The 21,710-nt window shown below is 30.9% G+C and overlaps 1 protein-coding gene and 1 long non-coding RNA gene across 3 annotated transcripts in view; one reads left to right on the forward strand and one right to left on the reverse strand.

Annotated features, from left to right (window-relative positions):
• The window catches only part of Mob2 (MOB kinase activator 2), a 192,325-nt gene extending 172,835 nt beyond the window's left edge, over positions 1-19,490 (reverse strand). Inside the window, exon 1 of one of the 2 annotated variants that reach the window (XM_088191720.1) lies at positions 19,332-19,490. In XM_088191720.1, the coding sequence (XP_088047846.1) occupies positions 19,332-19,336 (5 nt within the window). In that variant the 5' untranslated portion in view covers positions 19,337-19,490. Of the gene's footprint in view, positions 1-8,011; positions 8,581-19,331 lie in introns of those variants that run through there. The other variant, XM_088191721.1, reaches the window with a different exon arrangement.
• A 901-nt stretch (positions 19,491-20,391) lies between these two features.
• LOC148231916 (uncharacterized) lies at positions 20,392-20,791 on the forward strand. The gene is made up of 2 exons (XR_015810604.1): positions 20,392-20,545; positions 20,649-20,791. It is a non-coding gene; the product is annotated as an uncharacterized LOC148231916 (long non-coding RNA).
• Positions 20,792-21,710: the final 919 nt, after the last annotated feature.

Below are 21,710 nucleotides of genomic sequence, written 5' to 3' on the forward strand. Positions count from 1 at the left end.
GTATTTTTGATTTAAGTGAAATAAAAAAATAAAATGCATTTTAAATGATAAACCATGTTACATATTTAACAAATTTGGAACCGATCCCATTGAATTTGTATGAATTTGTATTAGAATAACTGATTCGTTATACGGCTTTTCGCTTTGCGGCCAAGTTTTGTGGAACGTATCTAGGCCGTAAAGCGAGGTATGGGTGTAATAGATTTAAATGTGAAAGTTGTAAATTTTACAGCAAAATACCATTTTTAAGCTCACAAAAATTTGCTTTCTAGCCCGCCGAGTTTAATATATTTCTGATCCGGACCTTTACAAAAGAAGTTTGCCGACCCTTGGACATATATTAAGCGTTATGCTCTGTACATCATTGGACCAATACGCACCTGGAAAAACAAGGAAGAAAAGACGAAAGTAATAAATATTTTTTAAATCAACCAAGGATAAGGTTTTAGGTTTTGTATATTAGTAATAGCAAATACGCTATTTTAATTTTTTAATCTTAAAAGGCAAAATGGATAAATAAACCGAACTTAATTAAACTTTCCCTTGATTAATTGGAAGGTCATTCGAATGAGACCAAAGCAGGACTCTCGGGGGCGGATGTCGTTCGGAAAGCGACTGTTTTGGCGCCGGAGGCGACAGAATTTCCGGAACGGCGACAGTGTAGAACTTTTATTAGATATAACACGGCGGGGGTTCTGAAAATGAGTCGGTTCACGTAGTGCACAATACGTAGTGACCTAATAGAATACTGATGTCACGTACATATAGATAAAAAATAATACCAAATACAAGACCTTTTAATGCGAAAACTGTTGTATCAACATGAATACATAGATGTAAAAATTTGTTCACCCAAAGAATATATGTTATATTGTAAATATAATATATAATTTCGGCTTCTTAACAATCTTAATAAAATATTTATTTTCTAAAAGATGTTTATATCATCTACAAACCCGATTAAGCTTTAAATTCGGTACGCATGCCTTTTATCAACTTCATATAAATATATCTAGATGCGTTTTATTATTTCTTATATCATAGTAATAAGATTGAATTAAATAGAGTACGGCAAAATAACTATTAAATATCACTGATGACAATTCATTTTAAATAAACATGCATACTGAAATAAAGCTTGGGGACTATCAAATGAGGCACAGTTCATTGTATAGAGAGAAGAGAAGGGCGGAAAATTTATTAAAACTATGCTGCCAAACATCTATTAGAACTAAAAGAGCACGACTGGTGTTTCTTACCGGAAAATATATCTCAAGAATTTCTCAAAAAAAAATGCTAAATTGAAAATACTCGTTTCTTGAGAAATTTGCTGATTTCTCGAGAATTTTCATAGAGCCTACTTTTGTTGAAAAATAAATTTGTAATATTTTTAAATGTTTTAGAACCGTTACATTTTTTGTACTACTGAATAAGAAAGGGTAGATCCGTGCCAGGTGCTTGAAAATATGCATGCTTTCTTGGAAGGAAGAGAGGTAGTATTTGTATAGCAAAAAATACGATTTTCTTAACTACTCTAATCGATCTCGTCTTTACATTGGTAATTTAAGAATTACATTAGAATTAGAGCTAAGTAAAACATATTGCAAAAAATATGAAGGCATTCCACAAAATTACGCCATAATTTTTTTTAAATCCTTGAAAATTTTTTGATACTGCCCACAAATTATTTTTAAATCTCGCTTTAATAGCACTTTCTTGACCGCGTTAAAGCAAAACCGCGTAAAACGAGTACTGCGTAAATCGAGGTATAAGCGAAAAAATTGAAAAGTGAAAATGAGAATTCTAATTTCTAAAGAAATTAAAAACACATAGAAAGCAGAATACCTACTTGTAATATATGACATTATAAAATGCTAATAATAAATAGGTTTCATATTAAAATTGAAGATAATTAATGATATATAAAAATGTACCTTATAGTGAGTAACTAATGCAAAAATAAATCGAGTTATCATGTTATCTTATCTTTGAGGATGAATTTTTATCGTACAAATGATTAAATAACAATTTTTCATTGCTATATCATATATTTCATTTAATTGTTTAATATTATAGTAGAGCTAGTTATCTTATATTTTACTTATATATATATATATATATATATATATATATATATATATATATATATATATATATATATATATATATATATATATATATATATATATATATATATATATATATATATATATATATATATATATATATATATATATATATATATATATATATATATATATATATATATATATATATATATATATATATATATATATATATATATATATATATATATATATATATATATATATATATATATATATATATATATATATATATATATATATATATATATATATATATATATATATATATATATATATATATATATATATATATATATATATATATATATATATATATATATATATATATATATATATATATATATATATATATATATATATATATATATATATATATATATATATATATATAATATATATATATATATATATATATATATATATATATATATATATATATATATATATATATATATATATATATATATATATATATATATATATATATATATATATATATATATATATATATATATATATATATATATATATATATATATATATATATATATATATATATATATATATATATATATATATATATATATATATATATATATATATATATATATATATATATATATATATATATATATATATATATATATATATATATATATATATATATATATATATATATATATATATATATATATATATATATATATATATATATATATATATATATATATATATATATATATATATATATATATATATATATATATATATATATATATATATATATATATATATATATATATATATATATATATATATATATATATATTATATATATATATATATATATATATATATATATATATATATATATATATATATATATATATATATATATATATATATATATATATATATATATATATATATATATATATATATATATATATATATATATATATATATATATATATATATATATATATATATATATATATATATATATATATATATATATATATATATATATATATATATATATATATATATATATATATATATATATATATATATATATATATATATATATATATATATATATATATATATATATATATATATATATATATATATATATATATATATATATATATATATATATATATATATATATATATATATATATATATATATATATATATATATATATATATATATATATATATATATATATATATATATATATATATATATATATATATATATATATATATATATATATATATATATATATATATATATATATATATATATATATATATATATATATATATATATATATATATATATATATATATATATATATATATATATATATATATATATATATATATATATATATATATATATATATATATATATATATATATATATATATATATATATATATATATATATATATATATATATATATATATATATATATATATATATATATATATATATATATATATATATATATATATATATATATATATATATATATATATATATATATATATATATATATATATATATATATATATATATATATATATATATATATATATATATATATATATATATATATATATATATATATATATATATATATATATATATATATATATATATATATATATATATATATGTCAATAATGGACTTCGTGGAATCTTTTACCATCGGCTTTATTACATTATACTTCATTACAGCACATTTTTCAACATTGCTAATCCACAGTACGTGTTCCAGTGATAAACTACAGTAGACTCCCCAATAACACGGTTGACTGACTAAAATATTGTTTCCTAAATCCGTCGATAGATTAACAGATTTTAAAATGATAAGAAACTACTAAATCTTTTTACTGCAATACATTGTTAGAAGTATTTCTGAGTAACTAATGATATAAAATACTGGAAATGTTATCATAAAGTCATTTAAAATGACTTTAAAAAATATAAATATATTGAGCATGACTTTGGACTGTAATGATAAAACCATTTTGCACATGACATACATACATGCCTTTGGACTTCTATACGTTAATGATAGTTTGCCTTTATAAATAAATATTTTTAATTCTTACAAGAACTAAAATAACACCAAAAATGCTTATAAAATCCTTATTAGAAGTCGATCGCCATAAAAATTATGATAAAAATACCCCAAAACGGTTGAAAACCCTTGCATTATATGATATTATATTATAAATTCGACCACCTACTTCAATAAAAATACAATAGGGACGAAAAAAATCAATCAATGTCCCACATCCTGCCACGTGCTGTACTTTTAAGGATACTCCAATGAAATGCGTACTTCCGGCAATGCGGGGGAAAAGAATTTGTAATAGAACATAGGACAATGTGATGGTGCTTCCACAGTGTCGTATACATTTCAGATGAACACTCGAGTTACACGCGCGTACAAATAAAATTGTATTGATTTACTTTTCGTCCGACCCATCAGCATTTCGTTTAACGGTCTGGCGTTAATTGAATTTTCAGCGATCCACTACAATTAGCGTTTGATAACAAGAGTAAACGCGTCCAGCGTGTGTACTAATTGAACGATCGAATCTCGACCCTATTTTTACGCAACGTATGAACGTAGTTCCTACATGGTGATAATTATCGTTCCTCATACATCATAAGTACAAGGTTTCAGGAGCTATTTAATAATTTATAAACGCTAATAAAATCGGCGATAACAGCGGGAAGCGTCCGAGGCCTTGTTTTTGATTTTGTCCAGAGAAGTGCATTCTAATGAGTTTTTTTCAGTCGTCGAATACATAACGGAAGCGAAAACGTATATAATTCAGAAAAGTGTAGTTAAATAATAAAAACGGTTATTTGGCTGTGCATGTTCTGGTTAAGCGTTTCGCCTGGCGGTTAAGAGTTAACGGTGAATATGCGGAGTGATTTAATTGCGCAATCGAATTAGATGCGGATTATTGTATCGAAATATTTACTACGGTAGCGTTGAGATTGAGCACTGATTTGGCGAAATTAGGCGCTTTCTAAGAAGTTACCATTACAAATCTATCAAATACAGCGACTCACCGATTTCATGCAGTCTGCCACTACTCAAATTAAAATCATTTATATTCGTATGCCAAGGAGGATTGACCTTGGTGGAAATTGAACGAGCACTGAAAGACCTGACCCGAAGACCGCTCTGGGCCGAATTACATTTATTTATTTTTTATCTAAGTAAAATTTGGTTTAAAAATAAGCCTGTATTCTGCAGGTTGAATAATTTTACCATTTTTATGATTTCGCAGAATTCGGCTAAGGATCAAATTGACCTATATATCTCTGTTTTAGAGATGTTTTGGAAGCGCAGCTAAATAAATCTGGACAATTTCTTATATTAAACTGTGATTTATTTATTTATTTTTTATTGCGAATCTGACCACCATGACTCGGCATTTTTATACAAAAATAAATATTTAGCATTTCATACATACACATACATACCCTTCAACATACATATTATTATTATTAATAGTTCACACAAAATGTTTAATTATACCATAAAATATTTTTAAAAACGCAAATGGTGCACGCTTTAAATATATGAACACCACTCTCCATATTTTTTTCCTGCTCCTCATATCTGTCGCCTAAAACATTATTATGTTTGAAATGTACGTTGAGAAGATTGTGCAAGAGGAGCGTTTTATGCGCTGACGTCCTGACCGCGACAGATTAGGGACGCAATCGCGACTCTCTAGGGCACTTTGAAATCGTCGAACATTAACGGATTATCGACACTAAAAAGGGTTTCATCGAGTAGACCAGTGTTTCCCAAAGTGTGGTACGCGTACCCCTGGGGGTACGGGAAGAGTTTAGTGGGGGTACGCGCTGCATAGGGCTTTGGCTACGCCTGGTGCAACAAAAGAGCCTATTCCACTTTTTCATTTGTTATGAAAACCTAACAAATGAAAGCATGAAACCATCCAAACTAAAGCACCATCTTAAGACAAACCACAATCAGTACAAATATAAGGCATTCGGCTTTTTTTTAAATAAACTTAAGGATTTAAATTAGTCTCGAAAAGTAATGTGGAGTTTGACAGGAGGTGACAATCAAAAAATCCTAGAAGCTTCGTATCGGGTGTCGCTTTTGATTGCAAAATGCAGTGCAACGGAGACAGGCTTTTGGATGTGGACAAAGAAAAAAATAAATATTTTTTTATTGTTATTAAAGTATATACAATTTTTTTTGACGAGGGGTACTCAGTGCTACGAAAATTTATAGAAGGGGTACACAGATGTCGAAAGTTTGGGAAACACTGGAGTAGACGATACACCGAGAATTCAATGAAAAGGCACTAGGATACAAATACAAATACGATCCAATTACAGCAAGGAATTATAGACCAGGGGTCGGCAACCTTTATAATATTATATTTATTTATTTATGATTTAAATAATATTTTTTTTATAAATATAAAAATATTATTTATATTTATATAATTTTTTTTTCATTTAAATATTAAATTTAATATAAAAATAAAAATAAAATGTATTTTTCACATCTAAATTTCGTTCAAATCATATTGAACAACTTTGCAAGAAATAGAATCGGAGTTTAAGGATGGTTGAATTAATGATGCTGTTCTAAAAAGATTTTTGCTTTAAATTTTTCACAGTTAAAAGTACACAGTTTATATGGTAATAACCATCCAATGGAATTGATCAGATTTTAACGTGTGATTAACTAGTTGATCGCAATCGACTGATAAATACCGGTAAATAAAACTAAAACTGAATGTGGCAAACGCGCTCCGCATAACGAAGCCGAGCATCCTCGACGCCTTATCTAAAACTTTGGCGATGCAAATCCCTGCTCGAACGCCACTCTCAAATTATCGACGGAAGATTTGTGTGAATAATATAAAACATAACCACACTCCAAAGAAAAATGGTAATATATTAATAAAATGTATATGGTTTCATGCTGTGAGACCTAAAGTGGGACGATTTTAATTTTTTTACGTACAAAATCAATAAATTCAGTTTTATTTCTTATTTTTAAGTTAATAACAAATTATCATATTTTACTTACATATGTAAGCTGTTTTAACTCATTATTGTTTTTTTATCATGTAAGCATAACAGCTCGATTTTAATTAATTATCATGATATTCATATTGATTATCGATTGGAATTTTAATTATTAAATAATCACTGATTCCAATCTCACTGACACACACTAAGGTTCAAATGGGATTCGAATTGCAGTCTTTCATGTGTTAATCGTCGACTAACATCATTGATCTAACGTGTTGGTAAAAATATGATAGTTAAGTCGGTTAGATATGTTGCTAGTCAGGGACGTAATTTGAGGGGGGCAAAGAAATGTATGGCATATAATGAAATACTATGAATTATAATAATATCAAAATATTTAAAAAATGACCACTGACTAACCTAGTTTTGCCCTCTTCCCCCTTGGAAAAAGCTGAAATGAAATGTCTCTGTTATGTTATAAAACAGCATGGATAATGTATTTACTATTTAGATAAAAAAATCTAGACTAGAGGTTCTGTAACAAGTCGATATGTCATTGTTAGGGGTCGATTCGGGCTCGGAGGTCGATGGAAAAAGTGAATTAAAAACCGCTACAGAGTAACGTCATATAAATTATTTTTTAAGTGCAAATGTAGTTTCATTGTTTTAGTACATTCGTGTGAAATACTTTTTTGAATTTTGCTCAATTGATTTTTATGTTTTTAATAAAATGGTTTAAGAGTGAAAAACCGAAAAAAAACGCACTGGGCGGCTGAAAAGATTCCCGATTTTTAGTCTAGACTGTTTTTTTATAGTTTTACCTGCAAAAGCACGTGACCGTCTCCTCCACATCGAGCGGCAAGGCGAATCCCCTCGGAGGAGGGCCCACACTCGTGTAACGAATGTTGAGGGCCCTTGCGGCAACTCCCCTGGCCGTCAAGTTGCCGAACATGGTCGAGGGCCACATGTTACCCACCGCTACGACCATCCGGCGCTAAACACTAGCACAACACTTTCGGATCATTTTATATATCGTCCGCGTCACAATAACTTTTCACTGTATCGATAGCAACCCACTCGCGCTATCTACGATAGCAACACATTATCGCCAAATCCTCCGCGATAAACAAATTTAATTAATCGATCGATACACACGTCTAAACACAATAGTGTTGCAATACAATAATATATGGACACATGAACGTCAGACACACGCGTCGCGGAAAATAACGTAAATTAAAAAGTTCATTGGTGGGGGTGGCGCTCTACGGAGTGACTCAAGGAAAAGGCAATGGCGATCGTCAAATTGATTGTCTTGCCTGATAACGACGCTTGTCGGCGGAGCGTCGTTTTGTGCGAGTGTACCTCGTTTCGAGAGCGTCGCGGCACTGGAGACCGAGAACAATTATTACGAAGATAACGTATCGCACGGATTCGTTAATCCCACCTGTAAATACAAAAGTGAGAAAACACGCCGACCGTTAACTATTGCACAAACACCGCACACGTATAATGCGAACGCAACGTGTATGAATAATGTTATTCAGATATTAGCACAATTCAACGAATGTAGATCTTGAATTCATTTGTTACTAGTATTAAAATTATTTACTGACCATATTTAAACTGAGAAAATGAGATACTATAGCACCACATATTTAAATAAAATATAACGGCGAACAAAGGAACTATAATCATACACCCCCTTCCCTGTGTTTGACATTTGTAGTGATACCGCGTAATAACAATTTTTAATGAAATGTATATTTTTAATTTACTCGACTTTTTATTTTACTTTACATCAGGGCTGCCCAACCAGTCGATTGCGATTAGAGTACTCAATTATTTGTAATTTTCAAATATTCGAATATTGAATAAAAAATGGATGAAGTGATCGAATATTCGAATACATTCGTAATTTTTTCCCGGTTTTTACCGATTTAAATTTATTTAAACAAATCAATTAATTTAAAAATAATTATTAATTAATAATGATTATCTTCATAATCGTTAACATTTTAGACACAATGTGTGCGAATTACTGTGAGGGCGTCAAAAAGTTTGTAAATTTATATATACAATAAAATAACCCCTCTCATATTAAAAATCGTCAATGTATTTACTGCTTAGGTACTTTCGAGTGTTCTGATCATAAACCGGGTGATTTTGCAGTCAGAAAGTGACAGTTGGAAACTAGTAAAAATTTTATCTAGTTTATATTATACATTGCGACAAACTGTGATGGGCGAGACTGTTATTCTCCGAGTAGTGGTGGAGAAGCTGGCGGAGAGATGATGTCAGTAGAAAACCCTTAGAGTTGTGATTGATGTGGCAGCGACGGTATAGCGGAGGTTGATTCCTCTCTGCTGCGGTGCTCGCATGGTAGAGTACCTCTCAGGATGTGAGCGTCCATGACCGTATGTTGTCCGCGGGTGGACAGTGTCTTTGCCCTCTTTTCATTGAATACCAGCCTTAAATATTCAGATATGCAAAGCTTGCTAACGAATCACAATCATCCAGCCAATCGTTTCACTTGCTTCTTAGAACAACGAAATATATATATACGCCTTTAGAAAGTGACACTTGGTGGACAACCCTCCGAGGCCAAATTGTGCAACGGGAATATTGTAGTCTTGTGGTGATATATTATTTCCCGTGACAGTTTCATTCAATACACCGGATAATTCTTGCGTGTTATTTTTGTGAAACCCTTTTTTCTAGTCATAACGAGGCTTTTGTGTGGTCCCACCCTTTACACTATTGTATAGTTTATCCTTAATGATAAATGATTTTTTTTTGGTCAGTCATTAACGCGAGTTTCAATAATAAGATCCCACATTGTTGCTATATTAAAAAAATGCACCGCAGAACAATTTTTTTTAATAAAATCAAATATGTTTTAATTGAGTTTTAGATTGTTGACAAATAATAATTCTATGATTAAATTATTTTATAATGTAACTCCATAAAGAATCACGTAATTAGTCAATTATACAGTAAAAAATAAAATTAAAGAATTAATCCTGAACGTAAATATAGTTGCAGCATAGAGTATTTAATTATTGCTGTAGGGGTACTTACAACTTTGCAGCTTTGGAGTAGAAAGAGGTTACATTATTGACAGCCGAAGGGCCTTTACAATTTTTGTTAAGACAATTGGTAAATAGCAATTCTGAGCTAAGCTCAAAATTTCAACGGGCAATTAAATAATCGAATAAACTTGATATCACTCAAATAGACCCAAACATAACGATCCTCAAAATTAAAAATGTTTAAAAACAATTTCAAGCGAGATTCGTAGATTTGGGAAAGATTGAAAATATCACATTTTTTTTTTATATTCCTTTCATAAAGATATTAACATAGAATGAATCGCAAGTCAAATCTCTACAATATTTAAAGCAAATCAAATTGAATACTAGAATAATAAATAACCAAACTTCAGAATAACTTATATTTAAAATCCAGGCATTGTTTTTGAAAATATGTACACCAAAGATAAATACATAATCCTTACAAAAACAGTACAAAAATTAATGTATTGTTTGGGCTCTACATAATGGCTGAATCTGCATTTTCTGACATTATAAATTCTAATATACGAAATATTTTGAGTGGTGAACATATTGACCAATATTTACTATTATCTTCTTCGTCGTATATTCATGACTTGAAAAATCTGGGCAGATCGACGATCTCATTATTAATATTTTATCTAATGTAGTATTTACTTTGTTTTTTTTATATGATTTTATTTTAAATTGTTAATTTTTTCTACTGAAATGTTTAATAAACATTCTATATTTAAAAAAATATATATTATTATTTACCCCTTGTTTATTGGTAGGTCGTGATGATTTTTTATAAAAAGAAATTGATCGTCAATACTAAAAGCTTGGGCAGCCCTGATAAGCACCGTAAACGTTTATTTTTTGACATTCTCTGCATGTATGATGCAATACATACATTTGTGTAGGACGTGTAGAAAATTGATCAATGTTTTAGAAATATGACTATATGGTTGCATCCTTAAAAGTGAGAGGCAAGATTGTGTCATTGAAATATATAACTATCGAACGACATTATACATATTTATTTTACTGAATGAAAGGCGTTATAAGTTGTGTGACACAAATACTGACCATAATTATCCGAGAACCATGTCTTCAAAACGAACGAAACAAAAACACGGTATTGTCCCGTTCAAAACGGTGTGTGCTCAGCTTATATTTAGGTAAAACTTTTACTATACATTCATCTAATCACATGGTGAGCCAAAAGATACTTTATATTTTAAAAGTATTTTTTTTTTATTTTGATCAGATTCTATAAATTTTTTTTTAATTTTAATCACGTTCGGCACACAGGAATTATATATTAAAAACCCAGAAGAAAGGACGTTTTTTTTATTGAAAAGTATTTTCACAATATTTTTTTGTACAATATTATTCTACAAAATAATCTTCATCGACAGATACAATCTTCTTTCATCGGTCAAGCAAGTTTTAATTCCCACATTTGTAAAAACTGACTGGCTGCGAGTTAAAATATTCAGAAAGAAATGTTTAAACTTCATTAACACTATTAAATTTTTTATCATTTAAATTATATTGTAGAGACTTAAATAAATGGTAATTTGATGGTGCTATATCGGTAGATTATGGAGAGTGAGCAACAGTTTTTCATCCGGGAGCATTAATTTTTTATCGCGTGATTCTCGCAGTATGAGGCAGGCGCGTCGCCTTGTTCTCGTCGCTTAATGCATGTGGAACTCACACGCCTTCCCAATATTTTTTAACTACTTTGCTTTATCATGAATACCCTGTCTTATCTGTTAACGCCTGAATCGACATCTCTGTATTGGCTTCAATTTCTGCAGCTATGCGGTATCATTGCTGATTTTTGGTGGTCTACTTCTAAGCTTGTCTTCCAAACAAAAAATTCCAGATTTAAATCTTTTGAACCATTTTTTAAATAAACTTAACCAAACATGTTTTTGCTGTGGTTGTCGATTTTTTTGTGAAATTCATACAATATACAAGTGCGTAGAAACACTTTATTCGGAACGAAATCTTCCATAAAAACTTGGGGTGTATTGTTGTTATATTCGTATCGCGCTCTCCAGACGTTAATCCAAACACTACCGAAAGAAGGACATGCGACTCGAACAACAAATAAATCACAAATCACCGTCAAAGTTATTCAGTATAAAAGCATGCTTTCTTTTGGGTACCCCTATTATAAACAAACTAAATTAAATTTTCTAATAGCTTTAGTTAAATTAATAAGCTTGTTTTTAAATGGTAGAATCTTTCAAATTAAAATGATTTGTCTACTGTCAAACTCATATCTGCTGGAGTTCCCCAATGTTCAATTTTAGAACCCTTGCTATTCACAAAGCTTGCTGATCATCCATCTATTCGCTGGATGATCAGCAAGCTTTGCAGCCCTGGATACTTAAGCATGGACTCCGATGAGGAGAAGATTGTCACAAACAGCCACTCGACGCCCGCGGACATCATACTGTCATGGACGCTCACATCCGAGAACAGAGGGACCATCCTCCGCTATACTGTCGCTCCTATGCCACCTACTAGACCTTTGAGAACCTCCCACGGACATCATTCCTGCGCCAGCTTTTCCACCATCGCTCGGAGAAAACATCTCGCCATTTATCGTCTGTCGCAATTGTAATATAATCTAATAAAACTGTAACTAGATTCCACTAAGCGTCTCACTGTCTACGTTCTCAACACTTAAAAGTGGTAGACTCTGACTTAATATGAATACTCAAAGTTCAAATCCCGAAAGTATATACCTTAAGCACAATATCACCGCTTTATTCGCTGATATGGCCATTTTATGTTCTTATAAAAAATGCCCATCGAGCAGTGGATAGACTTCAAAACAGAATAAAAAATATTGCAAGTGGTTCGACAAATCATTGTTCCACTGAAAGCGTCGTAGTAATTTCTGGGTAGTTTATTTATCTTTGGAACATAAATCAATTGTGTATCAAATTCATGAAAGACATAATAATCTACAGCGTATAATATGAAAATTATTATCCATACACACATTTACCATATTTTCCATACACCAACCCAGGAATTCGCTCATCCAAAAATTAAACATATTATTTTTAAATGTCAAAATAATATTCATCGATTATTCCGAAACGTATTATTTTATTTTAGAGAACGATCTGTTTTACTATATAAATACATAGCTATCACGACGTACCCACGTAATTGCGGATGGAAAATTACTAAATCGTGAGGTACGCAACACAATTGGCTAATTAGATATCAGACGAAAACGGAAAACTATTAAATATATATGTACATACATACAAACAGCGGACTCTCGAGAACAGACTGCTTCACTTACATTCCTAGGGATTCATAGAGCATGCATTTTGTGTAGTACTTCAACGTAAAATAATGAAACGGAAAGCTCAAGAAAAACTCCACTAAGGGCGTTTATGTTTCTAAATAATGAATTATTCAGCTTTATGTATATTGAATACTGAAATACATTTTAATTAAAGTAACGAATTCTCACGATTATTTATGGTATAAAATGTATCTCGAATTTTAATTAAAACGAATACTAGAAGTCCATTCCATTTTCTGGAAGATAAATTTTACAATTCGCGTAAATCGTCCGTAACAATATTCTGGATTAATGTACGTGCTTTTTTTATAACAAACAGTACATCATCGATGAATTATGAATAAATTAACAATCACATTTGACTCATATGTATATACAATAATTGAAAAAACACGTATTAGTGCAGGGGTCTTCAAACTACAACGAGCGATAGTTTCATCCATGTAAAATAAAAATAATTTTTATTTTACATTTCATTACAAATCTGATTTTTTTATATTCCACATACTATACTCTCAAAATATTATCTTTGTTGTATTTTTCAACGTTAATCTTTTACGTGTGGACGTGACAATTCTGTATGTCGAATCACAAGTTTTTTACATACAATATGTGTTCATAGTTCGCAATTTGAATGCAAATCCGTGAGTAAACATCCAAAGCACCATATACCATCACAAATAGTAATTATGTACATCTTCCAAAATAGCCACGTCAAATTACAGAGATTAATATATGTAGGTGTGTCAACAATGACGAACGCTGAGTGATCTAAATCGCGTGAATCATCGCTGCGGCAAAACGTTGCGAAACATTTAGATAAGAGACGACTGATTAAATGATATGTATTATAAAACAAAGCAAAATACGAGTTTATTATTTACCGTGTCTAAAAAATGGCAAGATGTAAAACAGTACTCAACATATTTTTAAGCTTTTCGTGCTTTTTAATTAAATTTATAACAATGGCATACCATTGATAAAACTATAAATATTTAATTAGCATATTTTTATTACACTTAAAAATACATAAATGAGACACGTCTGTTTTTGATTACAGTCATATTCCTAACGCCAATTTATTCGTTTACTTACTCATTTTATACAAGGGGAGACCCAAAAATAACGAGACGAGGCTATGGAGGGGAGGAACGTTCGGCGAACGAGTTCTGAGTGCTGGAGTGTTGTAGAGGCAATCAGTATGCGACTTTTCGTCACAGTGAGAGCATCCGTTCGTGCATAGCACTTTTTTTACCAAAACAAATGTGGCGAAAATGTGAGATGGCTGACGCTAGAGTTCTTGTAATGCTTCAAACAGCTTACACGTGTGATCCTTTGGGTAAAGCTCGGGTTTATACTGGTTTTCGAGGTTTAAAAGGGGCGAAATGACGATTGAAGATCATGAAGATCAAAAATTCGTCCCTAAAAAACACCCTAGTCCGTAAAGATCGTCGCTGAACAAATTGACCAGCTCTCTGAAAGGATTTTGTTGTAGAATTTGCACATGAGAAGAGTTGCAGCCAAATGTTTTCCTCATCTCGTCACTAAGGATCAAAGGGTGCGTCGTATCCAGGCCTGTCATGAGTTTAAAAATTAATTGGAATAAGACCTAGATTTTTAAAGGTTATTATGAGTATGATTCCGAAACCAAGCTACAATCAAGCTAGTGGAAGACGATTCACTCTCCTCGTCCGAAAAAAGTACGTCAAGTGAAGTCAAACATCAAGATGCCAGAGGTCTTGTGCACGCATAGTTTATCTAGGTCAAAGAGTTAACCTACACTTCTAAATACATGGAGGTATTGAAAATGTTGAGAGAGAGCATCAGGAAGAAAAGGGCGGATATTTGGCGCACAGGGGATTGGTTCTGCCACCATTACAACGCACCGGGTCATACCGCGTTGTCTGTGAGGCAGTTTTTGAGCAAAAACGGAATGGCACCGATTATTCACTCGTCCTACTCATCTGACCAGGCCCCCTGTGACTTACTTTTGTTTCTTAGACTCAAAAAGGACATGAAAGGTGAACGTTTTGGGATTATATATGAGTTAAAACAAAAATCGCTGGAAGGGATAAAAGACATCCCATTATGTGAGTCTCGGAACTCTCTCCTACCCGTCTCCTTAAATTGATTAGTATTGTTGAAAGCAATCTATAGTTTTGCGTCGATTTACTTGTCAATCGCAGTCTACTACAACCCAGGTAGGAGGTCGGACTTAACCACAAGCTGCCCAAGGCTTTGCGTGCAAACACTAAAAGACGACATTACTGCAACCATTACTTTCCGAATATCACTTAATTTTCTTACACGTGCAGGCGAGAGGCAATAACCATTCAGTGCCACAAAGGCGCGCACAGTGAGATTTCAACAACTGGGTCAAAAATTGTTATATTGTACATTCGCGATACGTCACCGAATCATACGGAATAATTCAATTACAAACACACAGAGCGACACTTATTTTCTTTGCCCGTCAAATTTATATTCCGTAAGCCGCACCTGAACCCGCGAACAAATATTTACCGTTACGCAATTTGTCAGTTTAACGGCGAAAAAAATCAACGGAATATAACGAAAGAACAGCGGCCGGTAACGACGGTTGTGACGATTGTGTGCAAATGTGGCGATTCTGACCACTTTGTGCGCTGCGAAGCACCATAAGCGCCAAGAAGCCTCCCCAAAGGTGGTCGCTAAAAATTCTCTTGAAAAATTTTTACATTCTTGGCAAGGATTTCGACCTGTCGCCAGTGGGTGGCGGTCAGTCACCTGAAAATATGGTACGCGCTAATCTTGCATCAAAAAGAAAACCCGCTTTACTTTTTATATCAACCTCCATTTACATGAAAGCTGAAATTTATCTATCGGTATTTTATCTAAAAACTCGATGAAGCTATTTTGATGCGTTTTTATCCAGCAAAAACAGACTACGTCTATGTAATATTAAGAGACTAAAAGTCAGGAAAGCCGGAAAAATAATATAACTAAACGATGTAGGGGTATTCTTAAAGTAAAGTTACAAACTCGTAAGCATTTTATTTCGGGATTAACTTATAATACCTTTAATACTGTGTCCTAAACCGCAACATATTTCAGTACTAAAAAATATGCATATATGTGTCAAATAAATTAATGGTTCGTAACAGTATCAAAATACGATAACTTTCTCGCGGAAGCGGTTTAAAAATAGTTATTGTGGCAGGTTACCCCAATGCGTCATGATGGTCAAATATATAATACATAGTATTATTACAATACACAAAAAAAATACAAATAAGATTAAAATAATACATATACACTCTATTTGCGATAACACAGTCAGTTCGAGAGCTATCCATTTCATCATTATTCATAATTGAGAGAGAGATGGCAAGTTTGGGTTTGGATATACTACGTTCGATATACTTATCATTACTCCGATTGATTGATAAATATAAAAGATGATTATAATATGGGTTTATCATGATAGCTTTACAACTACCATTGTAGATGCAGTATAAACACTTCTACACAAGCATGAGATTTCTTATGGAATTGAGTTTACATGTTTATTGATATTTCAGTATATATATTAAGCACTTATCAGCACAACTGAACAGCATTGCCAATGCGCAGTTGTTGGGCCTAGCTGGACCTGCTCATTGAAAATATAATATAATATTTAATTTTTAGTATTAAGTTTACAATAATATTTTAATTCAAGAGTGTTTGTACAAACAGCCTGCATATTCCTAGGTTAATTTACATGCAAATATGTTAAAATTGTTCTGTCTATATTTATATTTAAAATGTCCATAAAACTTTTATTATTGAAAATAATTTATGAGAATTAGAATGAAGCCGAAATTAACTCAAAAATGTATAATAGAGACTTATGCCAAGCATTTAATAAGCCCATATAGAGATAAAAATAGTCCTACTTAAATAGGCATAATATTCGGCATACTGTCTAAAAAGCATCAAGTTACCTAGACCTAGAGAACAACGGCTATCCATATATGTATATTGAATGTGTTAAAAAATGTGGGATTTATAGCGAAAGCTCTAATATTTCGTTACAAAATCGTGTGAAATATTACCATTAAAATTACCCGATACCAAATACTCAATATCTCTTATGATCAGATAAAAATGTAAACCATAGCATGCTAAATGTAGCATTTTTGAAGATTATCAAAATAATTTAATTTTACAAGCGAGTCATCGCATTAAGGTCACATATATTTGGAGCTTTTAATCTTAATATTATAAGTGGAAGTTGTGAATCTAATGACTTGTCTAATACCTTGTTTTTACATAGAAGAATATGAAACTTATATGTATGAAAGTATAATGTTAGTGACATTTATTTACTTTTAATTATTTATGTATGTAATAATGTATGATCATTTTCTTACATACATGTAATATATCTATGTAAAAATCTCCATCTAGTACTTCAAGACGATGTACTGTTTGTACAAGTTTTTTCAACAATCAATACGGCCGTACCTGCTGCACTGATTATGAAGATATAAAATAGCTTTCTTTAAGAAATTAATTATAAAAAACTGACGATTCTAATACCTCTTCCCCAATGTGAAAAGTTGATAACACATACACTTGTGGTTGTATTTGGAAACTGGGAATTAAAAAGATTTTAATTAATACAAATATTGTTTTAATTGAACATCTGTACATTCTATATATTAATATTGTAATAGTTTATCATTAACATTGGTTGTTTTGTTCCCTGGGGTAAAATTGAATAATCCCTCAGAAGTGCCCGTCCTAGAGCAAGCTTCATATAGTCGATCGCATGAAAAACAAGGTGATTTCAAATTTACATTGTCCCTGAGAATTATTTCTGGTATTGCGAATTTAAGTTTTAGTGGAAATTAAAATCTTTTAAAGTTAAAAGGTATGTCAATCAGTATTTTCACCTTTAGCACAGCCAGTTTAGGCAGATCCATGTTACGAAGTAGCATAATTGGAGTTCCAATTTTTAAAATCGAATTGCATGTAAGCATCTAAGATAGTTCCAAGGAATATATAATCTCGATAGGAAATTGTACTGTGTGTTCCTTAATTATTGTATCTACCGATTTATATTTATATTATTTTTGTTCAGTTACCATAACAATGTATACGGAGTAGTATTTTTTACACGTATAACATAAAATACCAAAATTTTAGATTTCTATGAAATGGTGTGGAAGTAGTAAGTCAATGTACATACACCACATGACCTTTTTATATATACAAATGTATATTAAGATCATCAAGAGTACTAAAAACGTTTACTAATCTACTCACACTGAATTTTAAAATATGCATGCATGTGTTGTTCTAAAACTAAATAAACTAATGCTTTGTGCTTTATGTGATATGAATGAAAACGTTTTAAGGAAGAGGATGAAGAAAAAAAACGCCAAGATAAAATAAATCTGAATGGTAGTATATTATATTATAAAAAATAAATACATTTGTTAATAAAGCAATATCGTTATATAACAATGATCAATGATTATAATATACATAAACATGTAAATAAACACATTACAATACATAAGGAACGTTCTGGATTTGTAAAGTGGGGCATGAGGATCGTTGTTTTATATGATGGATATTGATATTGATATTACTGCAGCATCTTATTATTTTATTACTAAGACGACGATGACAACGCAAAAAACAAAACGTCTAGTGATCGAAGAGGGTGGGGTGAAGGGTGGTGCAGCAAAGGGACACAAGGGTGGTGGTACGTACCCCATAAACCAGTCGACTGTGTCCCTGAGGTACTCCGGAAGCCGCTCCAGCTTGGCGATATGCGGGCCTCGCGGGCTCCGAGGGGCGAGCGGGCGGCGGGAAGGGGCGGAGCGCCCGCCGCCAGCGACCGGCGGCTGCTGCGCGGCCACGACACCCACTAATGCGGCCATGCACCGCATATGTCACCTGAGAATCGGATGCAATTTTATTTTTAATTCTTAACGAATCAATCTCACATACGGATTGTACAAATAATTTTAATACATTTTGAGACTAAATACGAGATATCAAATATCGCATATAAAAGCCCCTTCTCTCCCCTTTTTAAAAATTTAAGTTGATTATTTAGTAACAATATATAAAATCAACCGTAAATTACATATAAATAATAATAAGCTATATTTGAAAATAATACCTTACGCATAATCGTTACTAATATCGTAAACTTTTATCCCCCTATGTCACAAGATTTCATTGAGCCATACTCCTCTTTGCTTTACACTGTCTCAATTCCACTGCCCCCCCCCCCCCCCTCTAAACCTATGATATAATTTATGGAAGCTGCTCCAGAGTGAGATTAATTTCACTTCAAAAGTGAAATGGTGTGTAAGTTATTTAAAAAAAAATACTAATTCATGAATTTGATTATTCCCAGTGAGTGGTGTTTCTTAACATGTACAATGATAACGACTTAAAATTAAGTATAAACTTATTTTTTTAACCACTACTTACATCAATTAAAAGGGACTCGTCTGGCCTTAAATGTGACGCAGTACCTCAATTATTTTCAACTTATGCTATGCTATATTATAGTTATTATAAATCCGCTTCTGAACCATATCTCGTGTATTAGAGTTGTGATGCCTCAATGCTCTCGTATACTTTAATACCTTCTCAAACAGTTTACTTTTATTTCCAAACGCTCTCACATGAAAATAATTATTTCGGTGAGAAAATTGCTCAAAAACATTATTTTTAAGGTATATAGAATTGGTCTAAATAGCAAATTTGCCGAAAATCGATAATTTGTCGCTTACGCTGGCAGCACTGAGCTCTCTTCACTTCATTCGTGCTCTGACAGCTGGACTTCGACGCAATGTTTCGGCTTCCGATCGGAGAACGCGTGGATCCCGCAGAAGAGAAACGTCGCGTTAGGGAATCCACATGGCAGAGCGTAGCCACCTTCGTCGCACTCGTCACCGTCATAAGAATTAGTAAGTTTATAGGTTATGTTCGCAAATGCGCATAAGGCCTTTGACCCTGAATGTTTTATAAATTACGTGACGCTAGTTATAATTACGCGAAATTTTGTTTCAGCCCCGTTCATATTGGAGAATATTCAAGTATAAGATAAAACACTCAGGATACGAGACGAGAGGATGATGGGAGTACCGGAGGATCTTGCGGTTGTGTATAATAGATGTAAAATGAAACACAAATATAATAAATTACATTGAGGATCTTAATAGTTTGATTTGCAAATACAATATATAATATATCGTTAGTCAAAAGTTTTCAAAATGTTTGTCTGTCGTTCAGATATATAATATACAATTTGCAATACATATACGTACATCATGTAGTTGATGTCCTTTAAAACATATATAATATATATTTTAATTTAGAATTGATATTATTATAATTGGCATGTTGTATCATTAACACTGAAATACGGCTATATATATCATGATAAAGTAAATAGATATCGATTCATACGTATTCATGTCACCTAGAAATTATTATAAAAAAAAAACAACAAAAAGACACTACTCGTGATAAGAATCCCATGACAGAGGTGCTAAAAATTCACACATATTCGATGTAAATATGTAAAAATTCTAATAATTATCGTTAATGCTAATTTTTTACGAATTCAAGTTGGCAATCATTAAAAGGCACAATTATGTATGTTCGTGTAATACAAAAATTCAAATTTACCAATACCATCTCTTGAGAAAACGTCACAGGAGTCTCAACACAGGAGTGAAAACAACCACTCTCCCTCTTTACCTTTCGAAACCTAATATATAAATAAAAATATTGTGCACGGCCCGAACTCGCTCGACTTAGTTCTTATTTGATTATGAGTACAACTATTAAGACCTCCTGAGACTGATTTGATTCCCGCGTTGTTAAAAAAAGAAAAGTGGCTAACATATAAAAACTACAATCTAGACTCGATGGAAATAAAATCACATCTCTTTCCCTAGGTTATATAATATATAAAAAAAAATCATGGAGATCTGCAGATTATTAAACGATAAATCAAAGCGAGCGTTTAACTAAATATCACTATTACACAGAACACTAAATCAACAATAAATATCATATTTTTCTCAACTCAAATTGAAGTTTAGAGAAGACATAGATTTCGACTAT

The sequence above is a fragment of the Plectrocnemia conspersa genome, unplaced genomic scaffold, assembly GCF_051122295.1.
Source record: "Plectrocnemia conspersa isolate PC_06_02 unplaced genomic scaffold, ASM5112229v1 ptg000009l, whole genome shotgun sequence".
In the NCBI taxonomy this organism is placed as follows: domain Eukaryota; kingdom Metazoa; phylum Arthropoda; class Insecta; order Trichoptera; family Polycentropodidae; genus Plectrocnemia; species Plectrocnemia conspersa.